General features: G+C 41.5%; 1 protein-coding gene across 5 annotated transcripts in view; it reads left to right on the forward strand.

Annotated features, from left to right (window-relative positions):
* The window catches only part of RPGR (retinitis pigmentosa GTPase regulator), an 84868-nt gene that overhangs the window by 13556 nt on the left and 53433 nt on the right, over window positions 1–17879 (forward strand). For all 5 annotated transcript variants that reach the window (XR_012898416.2, XR_012898417.2, XM_075913244.2 and 2 more), the window contains 6 exons: window positions 884–1042; window positions 3230–3379; window positions 6331–6489; window positions 14075–14230; window positions 14918–15042; window positions 16643–16825. Coding sequence is in view for 3 of the 5 variants with exons in the window: in XM_075913244.2 (XP_075769359.2) it covers window positions 884–1042; window positions 3230–3379; window positions 6331–6489; window positions 14075–14230; window positions 14918–15042; window positions 16643–16825 (932 nt within the window). In the remaining 2 variants the exon portion in view is untranslated. The remainder of the gene's footprint in view (window positions 1–883; window positions 1043–3229; window positions 3380–6330; window positions 6490–14074; window positions 14231–14917; window positions 15043–16642; window positions 16826–17879) is intronic.

Here is a 17879-nt window from a genome sequence, read left to right on the forward strand (position 1 = left end):
AAATAGTTTATCTGGGACTTAAGGATTGCATAGGTCTTAACTGGATCTCTGCATAAAAAAAAATTACTTATAGTGACTTATAATATTTGGAGGAATTTGGCCCTCTGTAAAATTAGGGTAAACAAATTTGTGTTATGCTATTTGGTTGGAATATTCCTTGTGATTCCTGTGTAACAACTGGTTTACTTTCATAGACTTTGTAACTGCTGAGTTTTTCATTATTTTCACAGCAGGTGAGATTTCCCCGTGTTTTACATTTTTAATGTAGCATGTCTTGAGGGAGAGCTAAATTATAAATCTCCTTTTATAAACTTTATGTACAAGCAACAGTCTAACTGGGAAATGTAAAACTCTCTTTTTATGTACACAGATAGAGAAACCAAGTCTGATACACAAGAATTGAAGAAAACTATAAGACGTAACAAACTTCATCCTAATTTTAGCTAGTTACAAAAAGGTTCTTTTATTTTTCCATTTATTTTATATTGCCTTTGGTAACCTGGGATTTCCTGCAAGTACTCTGTCTGCAGACACTTTTAACTCAGTGGCCTTCCAAGATGATTAGAGCTCCAAAAGAACTACAGACTACATAGGAGCTTAGTTCCTTTACTTTTGACTTCTCTCTCCAAGATGGTGGAAAACCCAGCCTTCTCGAGATGCATGTGTATTCTAAAATAGAGAACAGTGTTAGACTTTCTCCATGTAAAGTACCGAGGAAACCATCCTGGAGAGTTACAATAGCAATTTTTAATATCAGCATTAGAATATTTTAGTACAGCTTAACACAACTTTTCAGTACTTTTTTCATAGGAAGAAATTGAGCTTGAATTTTCTGATTTGCTGTTGCTTATTCTACATATTACATGTGCTTTTATATGCGCAGAACAAGGACACGTATATGCTGCTGGAGGTAACAGTGAAGGACAGTTGGGATTAGGTGACACAGAGGAAAGAAGCACGTTTCGTCTAATAAGCTTTTTTACCAACCAGTACAAGATCAAACAGCTGGCAGCTGGATCTTACACATCAGCAGCATTAACTGGTGAGTTCAACAGCAAATAACTAGTGCCTTTGCCATGAAAAGATAAAGAATAAGCAATATTGTTAACTTTCTTTTCTGATAGCCCTATTCACTCTGACAGAGGCTTTATAGCAAGACCTTTTGTTTTCCAAAAGCAGCAATTGGCAATGGAGACTTGATACATTCATGTGGTGGTAGAAAGGCTTTCAGCTATCTGATGCTAGGCCTCTTTTCTTCCTTTGCAATCTATTCATACTTCTTTCACAAATCCGACATTATAGCAGCCATCTCTGCATTGGTGGAATGAAACAGTCTGTGTACCAAGGCTGTAATTCCGGAGCGTATTCAGCTATTGGAAGATATAATAAGATGTGCGCTAGGCTGTTCTTTCTGCCAAGGCCTAAGGCTCTCCTGAGATTTGTGAAGCAACCATGCATCGTTCCAAATAATGTCCCAGGAACTGCTGTAGTTTGAGAGGTTATATGCAGAGCTAGCTTCCCACAATTTGGAATTGCTGTATAGAGAAGGCTGGATGGTGACTGAATGTAACTTCATCATTCCTTTGCCTTAGCTGCTCTTTGTTGCAGACATGGGTCCCTCTGTAGATAAGAGTTGGTCTGAGATAAATAGGAGAACAGTTACTCTGAATGAAGTTGGGGTGGATGAGAGAGGGATAGGAGAAAGCAGAGAGACCAGGAGAGAATTAGTGGAGTGAGTGCAAATGCTGGGATCGAGAATCAGTTTGAGGGAAGGAAAAATGGGAATCCTATTGATGAAGCAAGTGGAGGCATGCCATCCTGAAGTAAGATTGTTCAGTAATGGTTAATTGACTAGTCGAATAGTCAATGGAATTTTCACTGACTACTCAACTAATCGATAGGCACTTCTGCATTCCTCTTTTGAAATGTACAAGAGCCCTTGCGTGCAGCCCGGAGCCAGCGGGAAGTCCTGCTGACTCTGTGCTGCATGTGGCATGCCAGTTTTGAAAAGCACAAGAGTCCCCAGTGCGGGCTTTTGTGCATTTCAAAGCAGCAGTGCAGCATGGAGCCGGGGGTCAGCATGGTACTCAGAGTCCCCTGCTGACTCTGGGTTCCATGCTGTGCTGCCGATTTAAAATGCCATGTGGAGCCGGGTTCAGCTGGGAACTCCTCAGCTGGGGACTCTCCAGCTGACCACAGGTTCGGCGCAGCATTTCCCCAGAACCCGGGGTCAGCTGGTGACTCCCTAGCTGATCCTGGATTCTGAGGGAATGCCACGCTGGAGCCTGGGATCAGCTGGGGAGTCCGCAGCCAACCCCGGGCTCAACGCACAGCTGAGCGCAGAATCAACTGTGCGGCGCTGCCCCTTTGAAACACGAAGGCGGCATTCAAAGCAGCAGTGCCACACAGTTGATCCCCGGGTCAGCTGGGGAGTACCCAGCTCACCCTGGCCTCCATGTGCGGCAGCGCCACACAGCTGATCCCGATCTCAGCTGTGTGGCGCTACCATTTTGATACACTGAGGGTATGAACTAGGGTGGTAGTGTAGTTTGAACTAGGGTGGTAGTGTAGACATACCCTGAGGCAGCGTTTCAAAGCAGCAGCGCTGCACAGCTGAGCAGTGATCAGCTGTGCAGTGCTGCCCCTTTGAATGCTGCCTCCGCTTTTCAAAGCAGCATTGCCGCACAGCTGATCCCAGGCTGAGCTGTGCTTTGAAATACTCCCTCTACCCCCCCTTTTCTGCCTCTTTCTGATAGAGGCAATGGGGAGAGGGGAGGAGGGGGGGAAGAGTCAACTAGTCCTTAACATCCCTATCCTGAAGTTTACTCATAGGAATAGGGACAAGCCTACTGCGTTCATTAGAATGCATGTACACAGACCACCAGCAACTTGTAAGTCTGACAGTCTCTAATTTTATTGCTTACTGGAGAAACATATGTGGAAATACATTTTAAATGTTGTACTGGTATGGTCTAATATCACTAGGTCATTAAATATTCCATGGCACATTTAAGAAGATTCTGGGGGATGGGATGCCTTGATATCCCTGGCTCTGTGATTTGCTGTGTTGAGTGGCAGTTGATAGCTGTTAAGCAACAGCTACATTTCAGTACTATCATACAACAGAGTGTGTGAACTGCCTCTGCATGATGGAAGCAACAAGTAAATGTAAATATTATTGTTAGCCCTGTTTTGGTTTTAAATCTGACTTTCTGCCATTTTATTTTAGAGGATGGGCAGCTTTTCGTGTGGGGTGACAATTCTGAAGGTCAGATTGGCCTGGCTGGTGAAGCCAGTGTATGTGTACCTTGTCAAGTGGATGTTGGAAAGCCGGTTTCCTGGATCTCCTGTGGATACTATCACTCTGCTTTGGTAACAAGTAAGATGATGATACATTATGTAATAGAGATAATAATACCTGTGGTTCTCTAACATTGGTCTTTTTCACCTGCCAAATTTCATTAAAAATAGCTAACAATACATTAAATACTTACCTCATAATCTATGCCACAAGTACATTATATAATTATAACTAGAAAGGAAAATGGTGTGTGTACTTGAGAATTAAAGGGAAGTCTTACAGGGAATATCTATTTAAAATGTGTTCCATACTGTGAAATTTGGGAAACTGATGGTCATTGGAACTTGATCTAACACTGGTTTTATTAACACTGCCTTCTAAATGCCTAAGTTGGTTGCAAATTAAGGCCCAGATTCACCAGGACCCTTTAGCTGCTTTGTGCTGCTCTGGGAACACAAACCTAATTGGTCCATGCACTCTGGCTACTTTGCTGTACCACTGAATTAAGTTAAAATTATCTTCAGATCATTACAAATATTGCATATTAGCATTCTTTGCCAATTTCTTTTTTCGTAAAGCTGCTTAAAATGGAACTAAGATTGAGAAGAAGTAGCAGTAATTTAGGGGTGAACAGTGTTTCAGAGTTGTTGTAATTATCCCCAAATCAGCACTATCAACCAGGAATTTCAGACTTCACTGGATGTTGAAATAAAAAAAATCCCAATTAAGGCATGCAAACAACCTTAAATTTGCTCTGTACCAGCATTATGAAAGGAAAGGGGGGAGTGAAGAGAAAAAACTTTATTGAAAAATCATTTGTATACCCTGTGCAAGATCCAAGCAGATTTACAATTGGAGTAGCGCATGGCTTGTTCCCTAATTAATTCCTCCAAGGAGCTGCTGGCAGGAAGAAATGCTGTATTTTACACGAACTTCTGGGAACATTCTGCTTTTCTGAATACTTCAGTACTTGTGGGTTCTCTGCTATCCTTTGCTATCCACTGATTGCTGTTGACACAATCCAGCCGCAAATAGATAAAAATGGAATTTTCACAAAAATGAAACATCAGTTCAGTAGAAAAACACAATGGGCCAAATACAGTCCTGGGCAACTCAGGTGATTTAAAGAGAATTGCTTCAGTGATTAATTTGACCCACAGCTCTGCAGACACAGTGTCTTGTAAAGGACTAGATTCTGAAGTCTTCATTCTGTTTTTAGCTATGCAAAACACTCACTGACTTTGTAACTCAGCAGGGAAAGGGGGAGCCATTGTATGGCTCAACTTGGCGGAGGAGGATGCAACTAAGCTGGGCTGCGAGAGGAGCCAGGAAGCCTTGGGGGAGAGGCAAGGCAGAGGGTGGGGCTGGCAGCAGGGTGGCCTTACAGGGCAAAATCGCTCATCCGGGACTACTCAGGTTCCAAGGGTGCTGGACCAGACAAGTCCAACATGTAAACAGTGCAGGTATTTACAGGCTAGTGTTTTGGAGTCTGTGGTCTGCATTTTTCAAGAGTGTTTAAAAAGTAGTTTTATGAAAGTGTGTTTTGAATTCAGAGTATTTGAATATGATCCTTTAGAAGGGTTTTCAAAGTTGTCACGTGTCCACTCATGTAAGCTGCTAGGAGGCACTTTATGTAATTGTAAGAGCACTGTGGTTCGCCGTTTCCAGCCATGGGAAGCTCCAGGAAGCAGCAGCCTGTCCCATACCGCTTCCCACAACTCCCCTTGGCTGCAAACAGTGAACTGCAGCCAATGGGAGCTTTGAGGATAATTAGATCAATACAGGGTCTTGCAGCCTGCCAGCAGCTTACCCATGCGGGCTTGCAACCCAACTTTCAAAACTCCTGCTTTAGAGTCTAACATTTGCTGTGTTTATCAGTATTGCCTTTTAATTCTGTAAATGAGGTTTATTCATGCTTAAGTTTATTTGGCTATAATTATGGAAGAATTAGCATATCTCAGAAATGTACTCTAGATAAGTATCTATAATTAGGTTTTAATAATGGGTCAGTTGCCAAGTGTTCTAAGTAATAGCTACAGTCTCATAATTAACACATTTCCCTGAACACCTAGCCTTTAGTCTAAACATTTATTTTTTTTGGATTTGCTTCATAAGAGAAGTTTATTTATCCTCTTATTTTGGTAAATCCATCTGTGATTAAAAACAAAATCAAGTTTTTTTTAGAGAATACATACTTCTATGGTGATCCTTTCTGCCAGTTTCCTACCTCACCTAGTTGTTCACCACTCCCACTGACTTCGATCGATGACAATTGAATGTGATTGAGTAAGTGGCGAATGTTGCCCAAATGTAAATTACTAACCAGTCTTACTTCTGGAAAGATTAAATGACTTTGTATAAAGTTTGCTTGATATAAAGGCCCTGTGCATGATAACTCGATAATAGTAATAATATGTAACACTCTAGTTGACTTCAATAGTGATTAGAATGGGAGTTGTGATACCTTGGGATCTCTAAGAATCAAGTGTTGTTTTGCTTTTCTTCTTGAGAGACTCCTAGCATAGGGAAATGCTCTTGTTTTCTTGAATTTATATTTTTTTAAATCCAAAAAGCAAAGGGTAGTCTAACAGTTGTGAAATCATGAGAAAATAACTTGGCCCAGCCCTGCCTTTTTAGTGAAGTACAGGCAGTCCCCGGGTTACATGGATCCGACTTACATCGGATCCCTACTTACAAACAGGGTGAGGCAACCCTGCACTAGCAGCTCCCCCCCAGCAGACCAGGGAGACGCGAAGCTAGCACCCCCTCCCCCCCCAGCAGACCAGGGAGACGCAGAGCGGCTTTTCTCAGCGGACACTTCAGCTTGAGAATAAAGGACTGAGGGAAGTGAGGTGTGGGAGAATAAAACTGAGCTCCGGAGAAATGTTTGGCTAGAGTTTCCCCTACAATATGTACCAGTTCCGACTTACATACAAATTCAACTTAAGAACAAACCTACAGTCCCTATCTTGTACATAACCCGGGGATTGCCTGTAATATGAATCCAGCTCTGTTTTGTATTTCCACAGGAGATGGTGAGCTCTACACTTTTGGAGAGCCTGAGAATGGGAAGCTGGGTTTGTTGCCTGAACAACTGAAAAATAATAGGGTTCCACAGCCTGTTCCTGGAATTTTAGAAAGAGTTAATAAGGTTGCTTGTGGGGGAGGACATACAGTGGCACTTACAGGTATGCAAACTGGTTGACTTTTCTCTGATCCTGGAGTTAAAAAATAACTTTGCATGATAGAACAAACACTCTTGCAAAATGTCAAATAATGCCTAGCCAAACTTTTGTTTTCTCTTATTTGACGGAAAAAAACCACAAATATCATTTTTAGTGAGGTTTCTAAGAAAGCCTCCTTTTTGTAAATGACCTTGAATATGAGGTAATTAGCAAGTCACTTTTCTGACTATAACCACTCTTTAATGGCTGTGAAGAAAAAAGCATGATCCAGGACTGGGATCCAATCCAGGACTGGGATCCAGTGTTTCCGCTATTCTTTTCCATGCATGTGAGGATTTTTTTCTGTCCGGCTACGTCTAGACTGGCATGATTTTCCGCAAATGCTTTTAACGGAAAAGTTTTCTGTTAAAAGCATTTGTGGAAAAGAGCGTCTAGATTGGCACGGACGCTTTTCCGCAAAAGCAGTTTTTGCGGAAAAGCATCCGTGCCAATCTAGATGCGCTTTTGTGCAAAAAAAAGCCCTGATCGCCATTTTCGCGATCAGGGCTTTTTTGCACAAAACAAATCTGAGCTGTCTACACTGGCCCTTTTGCGCAAAAGCTTTGCGCAAAAGGACTTTTGCCCGAACGGGAGCAGCATAGTATTTCCGCAAGAAGCACTGATTTCAGACAGTAGGAAGTCAGTGTTCTTGTGGAAATTCAAGCGGCCAGTGTAGACAGCTGGCAAGTTTTTCCACAAAAGCAGCTTGCCAGTCTAGACAGCCTCCATGTTTTGAATACTTTTGTATGTGCACGAAAGCATGTACAAATGTGCACCACTAGTAAAAACAAAAAACCTAACTGTGGGTGTTTTGCTAATCAGTTGGGCAGCATTTGAATCTCTCCTGAGTTGCCACAAAAGCACACAGCCTACAAGGAACACAGCTGCTTTCTAATCTACTCTTGGGGGAACTCTGCTCAATGTGGATGTGCAGAATTCATGTTCCCAACTATCCCCCCCCTCCCCCCCCCGAAAATAATTTCTGCCCCAGAAGTGTTGCTGTTCCATCTTTTTCCCACCAGAGGCCTCTTAAAAGCAGCCAGCTGTTCTGGCCCACAGCAGTTTCTGGTGTGCGAAAGGTGGAATTGTGTAATACTTCTGGGAGGAGGGAGGTAGGGAAATTCTGTGTGTGCCTACCGTTACAGAGTTCACTTGGGAGTAGAAGTTCATCACAGCACCCTGCTTGCAGACCCAGGTTAAGACCGAGGCCTCCTGGGGAAGAGGGGAGGTGTCATAGACTGGGGACTGAAGTTCAGAATGGCAAGTGGAGGTTCAGACTGGGGCACAGGCTCAAGAACTAGTGGGGTGACATTGTTGACCTTGGTAACAGGAAGGTTAAGAGGGTGCAAAGACACATGGGGGTAGGAGTTGTGGGGACAGGGACACATATGTCAGACTGAGTGGGAGAGTCTTGGAGTCAGTCAGGGTCTGCATGGGAAAGACTCCCCATAAACACCCTAACAATCCTGCCTCTCCATCTGCCTACTCCAAATATCACTGTTCCATATTTCTCCCACCCATACCTTACAACCCTCCCGGTTTACTCCAGACTCCTTCCCTCTCCTTCAGCTCCTCTGTTACCCCAACTCTTACAAGCCTTTAGGGATGTTAAATATCAGTTAATTAAGTAATCGAGTAGTCAATGGAATTTCCATCAACTACTCGATTAGTCGGTAAGATGGGGAAAAGGGACCGCTCCTGCTGAAGCTTTGCACTTTGAATGTATTGAAAGTGCAGAGCTGCAGTGGGATTAGTTCCTGGGGGCAATGCGAGCTGGGACTGAACAGCGCTGCCCCCAGGACCACTACGGCTCTGCCTCTCCTGCCCTCTTCCTCCTCCTGCCCCGCACCGCGGAGACAATATTAAGGGGAACCAGCTTTTAAGTTGGCTCCCCCCAGCACCGGCTCCTGCTCCCTCCTTTGCTGCATCTGATAGAGAGGCAATGAGTGGAGCGGGGAGCCTATGCTTATTGGGTAGTCGCTTGACTACTTGACTAGTCGCTTATATACCTACAAGCCTTTGCACTGTTTCTGACCGTTTTGTATTGTAATGTAAAAGAAATACTCAAAGTTGTGCATTAATATGCCTAGTAAGGAATTTATTTGTCAGAATCTTTTTTTGATCTGTGTTGGTACAGATATTCTTGCTTACATATATCTTGAAATAAATTATCAAAATAATTGCTACTGGCATGATTGTATTGTTATTTTGACAAAATATACAACATTTAGCAGAATCTTAAAATATTGTGTGCAGAATTTTCAATGTTTTGGTGCAGAATTCTCGCAGGTGTACTAATCCTAGTTCCAATGTAGTCCTGCTATGGTTTTATACACAGTACTTAATGTCTCTGCCTCCATATGTGATGCTATTATATAATACCTCTCAGGGATTCTTTGAGAATGTATTCATTGTTTGTATAGTGCTATGAAGTCTAATACACAGTGTAGGCTATTGCTAAACTAACTTTTCAAACAGAAAAATTACACTACTAGCTCTTCACTTTCATATTTCTAACTTTTGGCATTTTTATTTGTTTTCTTTATTCTTACTGAATTCTTAAATTAGATCATTCAGTGTTTGTTCTAGTTATACTTCAGCTCAATCCTGCAAATATCCCACTTTCCTGGGAGGAACAGAAGCTTCTTGGGTGACTGGAACCAGTGCCTTCAGTTTATATAAAATCTAAACTTTTAGCTAAAACAAAAGAGGAATAAAATTCTCTCTCATGGTTTCATAGACTTTATGGCCAGAAGGGATCATTGTGATCACCTAGTCTGACTTCCTGCATATTTCAGGCCACAGAACCTCAGTCACCCACTCCTTTAATGGACCCATAACCTATGGCTAACCTACTGAAGTCCTCAAATCATGGTTTGACTTCAGGTAACAGAGTATTCACCATTCACACTAATTAAAACCTGCAAGTGACCCATGTCCTGCCCAGAGAAAAGCTTAAAAAAAACAAAAAAAACAAACCCAGGGTCTCTTGCCAATCTGAGTTGAGAGAGAATTCCTTTCTGACACCAAATATGGAGATTTGTCAAACCCAGAGCACGTGAGCAAAACCCACCAGGCACATACCTGGGAAAGAATTCTCCGTAGTAACTCAGCGTCTCTCCCCATCTAGTGTCCCATCTCCAGCCACAGGAGATTGCTGCTAGCAGTTGCAGATCTGCTGTATGTCCTTGTAGGAAGTCTTATCATGCCATCCCCTTCATAAACATATCAGGCTCAGTCTTGAAACCAGTCAGGTGTGTTTTGTCCCTACTTCTTTCCTCGGAAGGCTGTTTCAGAACTTCACTTCTCTGATGATTAGAAATCACTTAATTTCAAACCTAAACTTGTTGATGACCAGTTTATAGCCATTCATTCTGGAGTCTACATTGATGCTAAACTTAAATAACTCTTTTCCCTCACTGGTATTTATCCCTCTGATGTATTTATAGAGAGCAATCATATCTCCCTTCAACTTTCTTTTGGTTAGGCTAAATAAGTCAAACTCTTTGAGTCTCCTAGCATAAGGAGGCAATATAATGGACAATTGGGAAATATAATGGAATTAACTGACATTCAGCTGCCTAAAATGATCTAGCAATGTTAGTTTTCCTGAAAAGAGAAGAAAATTCAGGCAGTGTGCAGAGTTTATTTTCAAAGGTCTCCTGAAATTCAAAGGAAAATGAGGAAAATGAGAGTTATAGGCTAATCTGGATGGGGAAGGAATATTTGTAATATTTTGATAGCTCTCCTTTGAGCTCTCTTGTTATAAAAAAAACAAACTCCTCAGATGTGCCTTCATGCTTCATACCCAACCTGTATCCTTCTAGAAATCTCTGTCCATCAGGGAGTACATGGATCTCATCTTGAGCAGTGGAGCACTCTTCTAAGGAATCATGGTTCCCCTACATCCTCATTTCCTCTAGCTATGGACACTGCAGATCAAAAATGTGAAAATTTCCTGGATTCTTTGACTACCATTGCTTTATCTGTAATCTCAGCTACCAACTTCGAGGTGAGGCTTAGATGTACCTATTGACAATTGTATGAAGGTGTAGATCTCATGAATAATGTGATAGTGAGGAAGAAAGATTGAGGTCTTTGATCATTTGCCAAATGTCCCCCCTCCGCATGCTCAAAGCCAGACTGATGAAAAGAAATCTCAAACATTGACTCATAAGTCTAGACCCTATTACCAGAAGCACAGTTATGCTGCTTGTACCTTTGTTTTTCTGCTGTCAAACAGAATGCTTGATGGTACACTTGAGTCCTAATTCAAGCCTTCTTGAACATATCCCCTTTTAAAAAATTTTTGGGGGACCATCTTTATCCTATTAAGGTGGCATGGTATGGAATCTTGTTCAACTGTAAGTGCTCAAGATAGTTTGAAACAGTTTTGCTATGCCTTTGCACTCTAGCCACCAAAACTACCTCCCTTTCTTACCCATTTACAGGTATTCCTTTCATGAGGAATTGCTGAGAAGGATATAGTCATAACCCTTCTGTCCTGAGTAGAGTTACAGAAGTTATTCCTCAGCAGAATCAGAGAAAGAGGTGCTCTTTCCAGTACTACTTTCGCCCTAGTATTTTTGCTGGGTTGGTGTTTTTTCTATTACCGGCTCAAACACTCAGCAAATGCAGTATAGAGGTCTAGGCCTCAATAATTGCATTATAAATCTAAGTGATGGTTTCCTGACATTTGTTTTTATGTATTCCTTAAAGACTGCTCACAAGAAATATTCTTCTTTTCTGTGTTGGAGAGGATCATTACAGGCAGTCCCCGAGTTATGCGGATCCGACTTATGTCGGATCCGCACTTACGAACGGGGCTTTCTCGCCCCGGAGCTTGCAGGCAGCGGGACCGCCCAGAGCGCAGCGGTCCCGCCACCTCGACCTCCGGGACGAGAAAAGCTGCTCCGGGTGCCCCTGGTCTGCTGGGGACCGTCCCCAGCAGACCAGAGGCACTGGGAGCAAAGCTGCGGCTTTGCTCCCCGTGTTCCTGGTCTGCTGGGGAGGGGGGGCGCAGCTAGTGCGCCCCCCTCCCCCAGCAGACCAGGCTTTTGTTGTGGACCCTGGGGTAGAGCAGCTGGGGTGCTGCTGGGTTGGTTCTGCAGGGACCTACCTGGCAGCCCAGCTGTTCTGTCCCAGGCTCGAGATTCAGCCGCTGTTGAAACTGATCAGTGGCTGATTCCAGGAAGCTGGGGGCAGAGCAATTCTGCCTCCAGCTTCCTGTAGTCAGCCCTTTGTCAGTTTCAGCAGCAGTGGCTGAATCTGGAGCCAGTTCCGACTTACATACAAATTCAACTTTAGAACAAACCTATAGTCCCTATCTTGTACGTAACCCGGGGACTGCCTGTACCTATATTTCTTTTTTCTTCTGCACCTGAAAATTCGCTTGAGAAAGTAGGGAGTACTTTTCATCTCATTCCATTGCAACTGACTGTTGAAAGCACAGATGTTCAAAGAGGCTAAATTGATTTGCCTTGCAGAAGAGCATGTTTCATATCTTGGTGTAGCTGTAGACCTAGAGAACAATACAAGAAAACACACAACTTAAGCTTATCACATGTTTATCATGGCAAGGTCAAAAAAGGCCTTTTTACCTCCAAAGAAATGTCAAGACATATTTGAATGTTTTTAAGACCTTTAGAATTTATGACCTCATGAATCCTGGAGCATCCATTGACAGACTGAGTGTGAGTCTTCAGTTCTGCTTAAAGAAAGTAGCTATTTCAAGAATAATCCAGTCTTATCTGGGAAGTCTAGTTATCTATCAGTTCTTCTGTTAATTGGAATTAAGGGATCTCTTTCTGATTTCTTACTTGAATGGTTTGTGATCCTATTCTGGATAATTTTCCTAGCACTGAATCTTCCAGCAGAGGGAGCTTTAATATTAAATATAGTAGGAAAATAATTTTACAAAATATTTTACATGCTTAATATACAAAGTAACTTTTTTCATGACCTTGTGATTTTGCAGATGAGACCCTTAAAACTGTTTTTAAAGGGTGGTGAGGGGAAAAGATATCTAGTAAGCAGAAATATTTTTCCAGATTTGTGTTACAAGGCCTGATCCTCTGTTATTTGTTGACTTTATGGTACAATTGAAGTTAATAAAATATGTTCCGCTAGTAATGCAGGTTCTGCTCCACCTCTGTTTTTTCCCCTATCCCTCTTCTCCCACAATAGAGATAAGGTGAAGGTGGGAAAGTGGTTGGGAGATATAGCACTGGAGTAAATGTAAAGTGTGGTTTGTGTTTAAATGTGCTTCCAGTTTATTGCTCCTCTGAGAAGGCAGCAAAAAAATGTTCAGTTATTTTATGTAGGTATGCAATGCCCTGGTGTCTCCCCTGGAAGAGTTTGTGCTTGCCCTGCTTCTGGTGTTCTGACATGGCATCTAGCTCCCTGGGCAGGAAGTGTTTCTGCCCCATTGTGGCAGTTTGGCTTTTACCCCACAAGTGTGAGGAGCAGCTAATCGCCCTGCTTCTGGTGTGCTTCTGCTTACACTGTGATCCCACAGGAAATCAATGTATGTTCAGACATATTCACTTCCATTCAGAAGTCTGGTGTTCTCCATTTCTGTTGGTAGTAAGATATGTGGCTCTTTTAATTCCACTTAAAAATCATCAGATATTTTCAACGTGTACAAACATTTAAAAAATTGTAAATAGTTTTATTTGCTGAATTTAACCTTGACATCTGAATTATCTTGATTTGTGAATAAAGAGGAGGTTTCAAAAAGCAAATGTTCCTGGCATCTGCTGGTAGTGGTATGGATAACATATATGAAGAGGAAAATTAAGCTCCACATATATTGCAATAACAACATTGTCAGCATTTTTAATATTTAAGGAATATCAGAGCTGCAAAGATTTCGATAATAGATAAAAGGCTGCCCCCGACTTGTGACGCGATTGGTTCCTGGAAAGCGTCGCAAGTTGGGGGCATTATAACTCGAACCCTCATTTACAGTAGGCGCCGTATGCCGTCATAAATGTGGGCCAAGGACGTAAGTCGGGGGGGGGGGGGGTTCAGCCCCTTCCTCGCTTACAGAAATGGTTGTCAGTGCGGGGGTTCGTAACTTGGGCAGTTGGAAGTTGGGGGTTTCCTGTAATAGAGTTTTGTATGTGGCAAGAGGTTCAAGACTAGGCAATTAAGGAGGAAAATATACATAATGATTTTTAAATAATTGTGCTCTTGTGTTGATCTCAGGTATAATATATAACATTGTATAACTTTCATTGGCTGATTTTTACGTGTGCATATAGTCAGTAGCTTATTATGCAAAATATGTCATGAAATAAAATACATAGTAGCTCATGCCAATTTATTTTCTGTATGTTTTGTTAAATGTTTTGGAGGGAGGGCAATTCTTAATTTCATTCTCCTTTTGATTTTTTCTCTTTCATTAGAATCACACTTTAAGAATTGATAAAATATTTTTTTCATTTTTTTTAATGAAGTTGGAGGGTGATTGATTTCTGTTTTGCCAGTAGCAGGAAAGTCATAGTTGGGACATATGTACTGTTTACTTTCCATGTATAATTTTCAGAAACAGATGTATATACCTTTGGCCTTGGACAATATGGGCAACTTGGACATGGTACATTTATTTTTGAAACCTCAGTACCAAAAGCTGTGGAATATCTGAAGAAGCATAAAATATGTAACATTGCATGTGGGGAAAATCATACAGCTGTAATAGCAGGTATGTATGCTGAAAATTCTGAAATGTAGTTAAAATGATAATGTTTTAGAATTTATTATATGAAATTTTTTCAGTACAAAATGAGTATAGTGAAGAATCAATATACAAATTTAATTTAAGGTCAGCTGACTGCCCAAAGTTACAGAGGGATCAACGGAAGAGCTAGATTGGAATTCAGGAATTTTCTTTTTGACTTTCTGTATATTCTTATTTCTGTAGACAGTTCTGCTTATTAAGGAAGTTGTAGCCTCACAAACTCCTTCCTACCACTGATGTATCAGTCTCAATTTTGCTACATAGTGGTATTACATTTTTATTAGCATATTTTTTTAGTTATCAAGATTAACAATTCCAGACAATACTTTTGTCTGAAAATGTGTTTATCTTCTGAACCATATTCAGCAGTTTAAAGATCATACAAATATTTGTTTGGATTTGATTTTTGAAAATTAAATACTCCTTGGTTTCAAAATATATTTAATTCTAGTCTTATATCTATAACAATTTTGTCACATGCTTTTAATATACCTTCTGTGCCCACAAAAGCTTGTGATACCATCTACATGTTCTGTTAGTTTATAAAGTGCTACCAGACTATTTGTTGTTTTTTTAAGTTTATCCTGTACAGACTAACTCTGCTACCTCCTGAAGCTTCTGCATTAGTAACATGTTTCTTTTTCCATGGAGACAACGGCCTTATGTTTACTTTTGGAGATGGGCGACATGGCAAATTAGGACTCGGAGAAGAGAATTTTACTAATCAATTCATACCCACCTTATGTTCTAATTTCTTGAGGTTTACAGTCTATTTGGTAAGGCTTTGCTTTGTTATCTTTTCTCAAGATTTGAAATGCACACTCTTTATAAACATACCTCACTAAAGGAAATCTGAAGTTTAAAATCATGTTTGTAATATTTCTTGATAGTATTTTAATAATACTGTAGATTAATACTGAAATAATGTTAAAAAGTTTTGTTTTATCTACCACTTCTCAGTCGCTGCTTCGTTTCTTGCACTGTGATCAGTTTGGACCATAAAAATAGACATGTCAGTTTTTCCTTCAGATTATTATGTGCTTACACAATAATGCAATGTTAAGGTTGTAAACACTTTAAAGAAATCCATAAAATTAAAACAAAAAGCTTTTTAACATTTTGGTGAATTTAGGAATAGACTCCATCCCAGTGTCTGGACCTTAATATCAAATATTATTTATAATATAGGTTATTTATAAATGTTCAATAACATGAAAATATATAAAAAAAATGTAATCAAAAAATGATGAGAAAAAGACAATATTGTTCTCTTACTTTTTTTAAAGCTTTTTTTTTTTTAAAGCTGCTGGTATTTAAGAAAAGTGCTGTAACGCCGGATCCAAATCATTCAGAAATTGAGGCAGGCCCCCCAAAGATCATGAGGGCCATCAGCATACCCCTTGGCTCATGTTCTCAAGGTTTTATCTGCAACACTGAGAGCTAGAAACTTTTTTTTTTAATAAAAGCTGAGGTTCTCATGTAATAAGTTGTCTCCCAGACTGGCTAGGGCTCCAAATAAAATATCAAATATTAAGAAACTTGTGGTAACTTGCAAGGTTTGGTAACATTGTATATATGTCATATTGACTAGCATAAAAATGATTTACTAAATTCCTTTGAAAACAGATGAATACTTTTTTGCTTGCTTCTACAGGTTGGACCTCTCTGGTCCGGCACCCTTGGGGCCTGACCAGTCCTAAACAAGGGAATTTGCCAGATATGGGAAGGTCCCTGCTAAAGGCCACTCAGCACACCTCTTCTCCCCACCATCGGCCCCACCCCTCCCCGCCATGCTGCTGCAGCCCTGGCAGCCCGGACTGCCGCTTTTCAGCCCCGCTACTGGGACTTTGGCCCTCATACCAGCCCCAGTCCTGCCGGGCTTCAAACTATCAGCCCTCTTGCCACTGAGTCTTCCAGCCAGATTCCCTGTTCCAGGAACATCCATGGTCATGCCAGACTACAGATGTTGCCAGACTAGAGAGTCCCAGTTTTAGGAGGTCATAGTATCTGCTTTTAGGAGGTTCAACCTATAGAAAGTTTCCCAATTCTATGCTGTTTTACAAAATGTTGTACTTCAAAAGTTTAGAACTATTATGTGTTATGTACTTAAAGTTTAGAACTATTATATGTTGATGGACTCAAACTCTTCAGTTTCATACTCTATCACCATGAGAATCAAGAAGTTTGATTATCAACATCCAAAGGTCAGCAAATGTCGCCAGGGATCAAATCTGTTTATTATAGTTGTGTGCTTTACCATATTGAAATTTGTAACTAAGCGTGGAGAAAATATTTGGAGCTTATAACCTATTTCTTATTCCTTGTGTCCAGAAGATGAATGCAGGCTAATGAGATCCTGTTGTGTTTACTCTGTAGGTTGCTTGTGGTGGCTGTCACATGCTAGTTTTTGCCACTCCAAGGCCTAACGGATCTGAAGAAATACTGAAAAATTTACATGAAAACTGTTTGTCTGCTACTATCTCTGAACCAGGTGGTGATTCATTAGTAACCAACACCTTGCAGAGAACGTTATCTGCCCGAATGCGACGGAGAGAGAGGGTAAATTCAGAGCTGACTAAAAAACATAATAAATGTCAGAAATACAGGAAAAGAAACTTTTTTAAAAACTAAGATCATAGCTTACTCATGCCACATCAACACCCCTCTTTGAAACAAATGTGTATTTCAGGGTGGTTCTTTGAGCAATGTCCTGTGAGTGCTTCACTTAAGGTGTGTCTGCACCTTAAAGTGTGGAGATTTTGGTAATAGTGCCCATTCAATGCCCCACATGTCCTTGTGCCCTGCATAAAGAATATATATATGGCTGCATGGGCAAACCACCCTCAGTTCCTTCTCAATCGCCTTCCACAAGACACAGTGCCTACTGTATGTGCCTGTTATCTTTATTATTAAGCATTTAGTTAGTATGTAGTTAATTTATAGTGTTTGTAGTTGTTGGATTCTGTCAACTTCATCACAAATTGTTGATATCATATCACTGAAGGGAGCAGAAAAGAGTACTTTCTCCAACCACCTCAAGTGAGCAGGGCCCTGGCTTCATGCCCCCGGAAAGGGTAGGACCTTGGATGGAAGGGGCCAGCCAGTCCCAAGTGCTGCCCAGAGTGTGCCACACCTCTCTCAGGTAACCCTCAGTGCTACCTGGAGTGCACTGCACAGGGCTCCAGCAGTGATTTAAGGTCCTGAGTTCCAGCCACTGCCATGGTTGGGACAACCCAGATTCCCCTTCAGAATTCCCCCCTCCGGCCCTAGAGCCCACCTGCCATAGCTTGGCCCCAAACCCCCCCTCACACTGTTGCACCCCATCTTCTGCCCCGACCCTAACCCAGAGCCACTCTACTGCCAGCCACAAGCCCTTGTACCCCAATCCTCTGTCCCAGCCTTCAGCCTCCTATTTATGGCCCCACCTCAGAGCCCGCATCCTCAGACAGAACTCTCATACTCTTGCAGCTAAACCCTCTGTCCCAAGCCTGCCCCCTTCCACATTCATTTTGTAATGTGGCCTGTAGCTGCTCCTTCCACATAAATTTTGTTATGTTCATCAATATGAAGGTGATGTGTCACTGTGACAGGGAGCACATACGCCGCTACACTC

This window comes from Pelodiscus sinensis, chromosome 1, assembly GCF_052426305.1.
Source record: "Pelodiscus sinensis isolate ZL-2025 chromosome 1, ASM5242630v1, whole genome shotgun sequence".
NCBI lineage: Eukaryota > Metazoa > Chordata > Testudines > Trionychidae > Pelodiscus > Pelodiscus sinensis.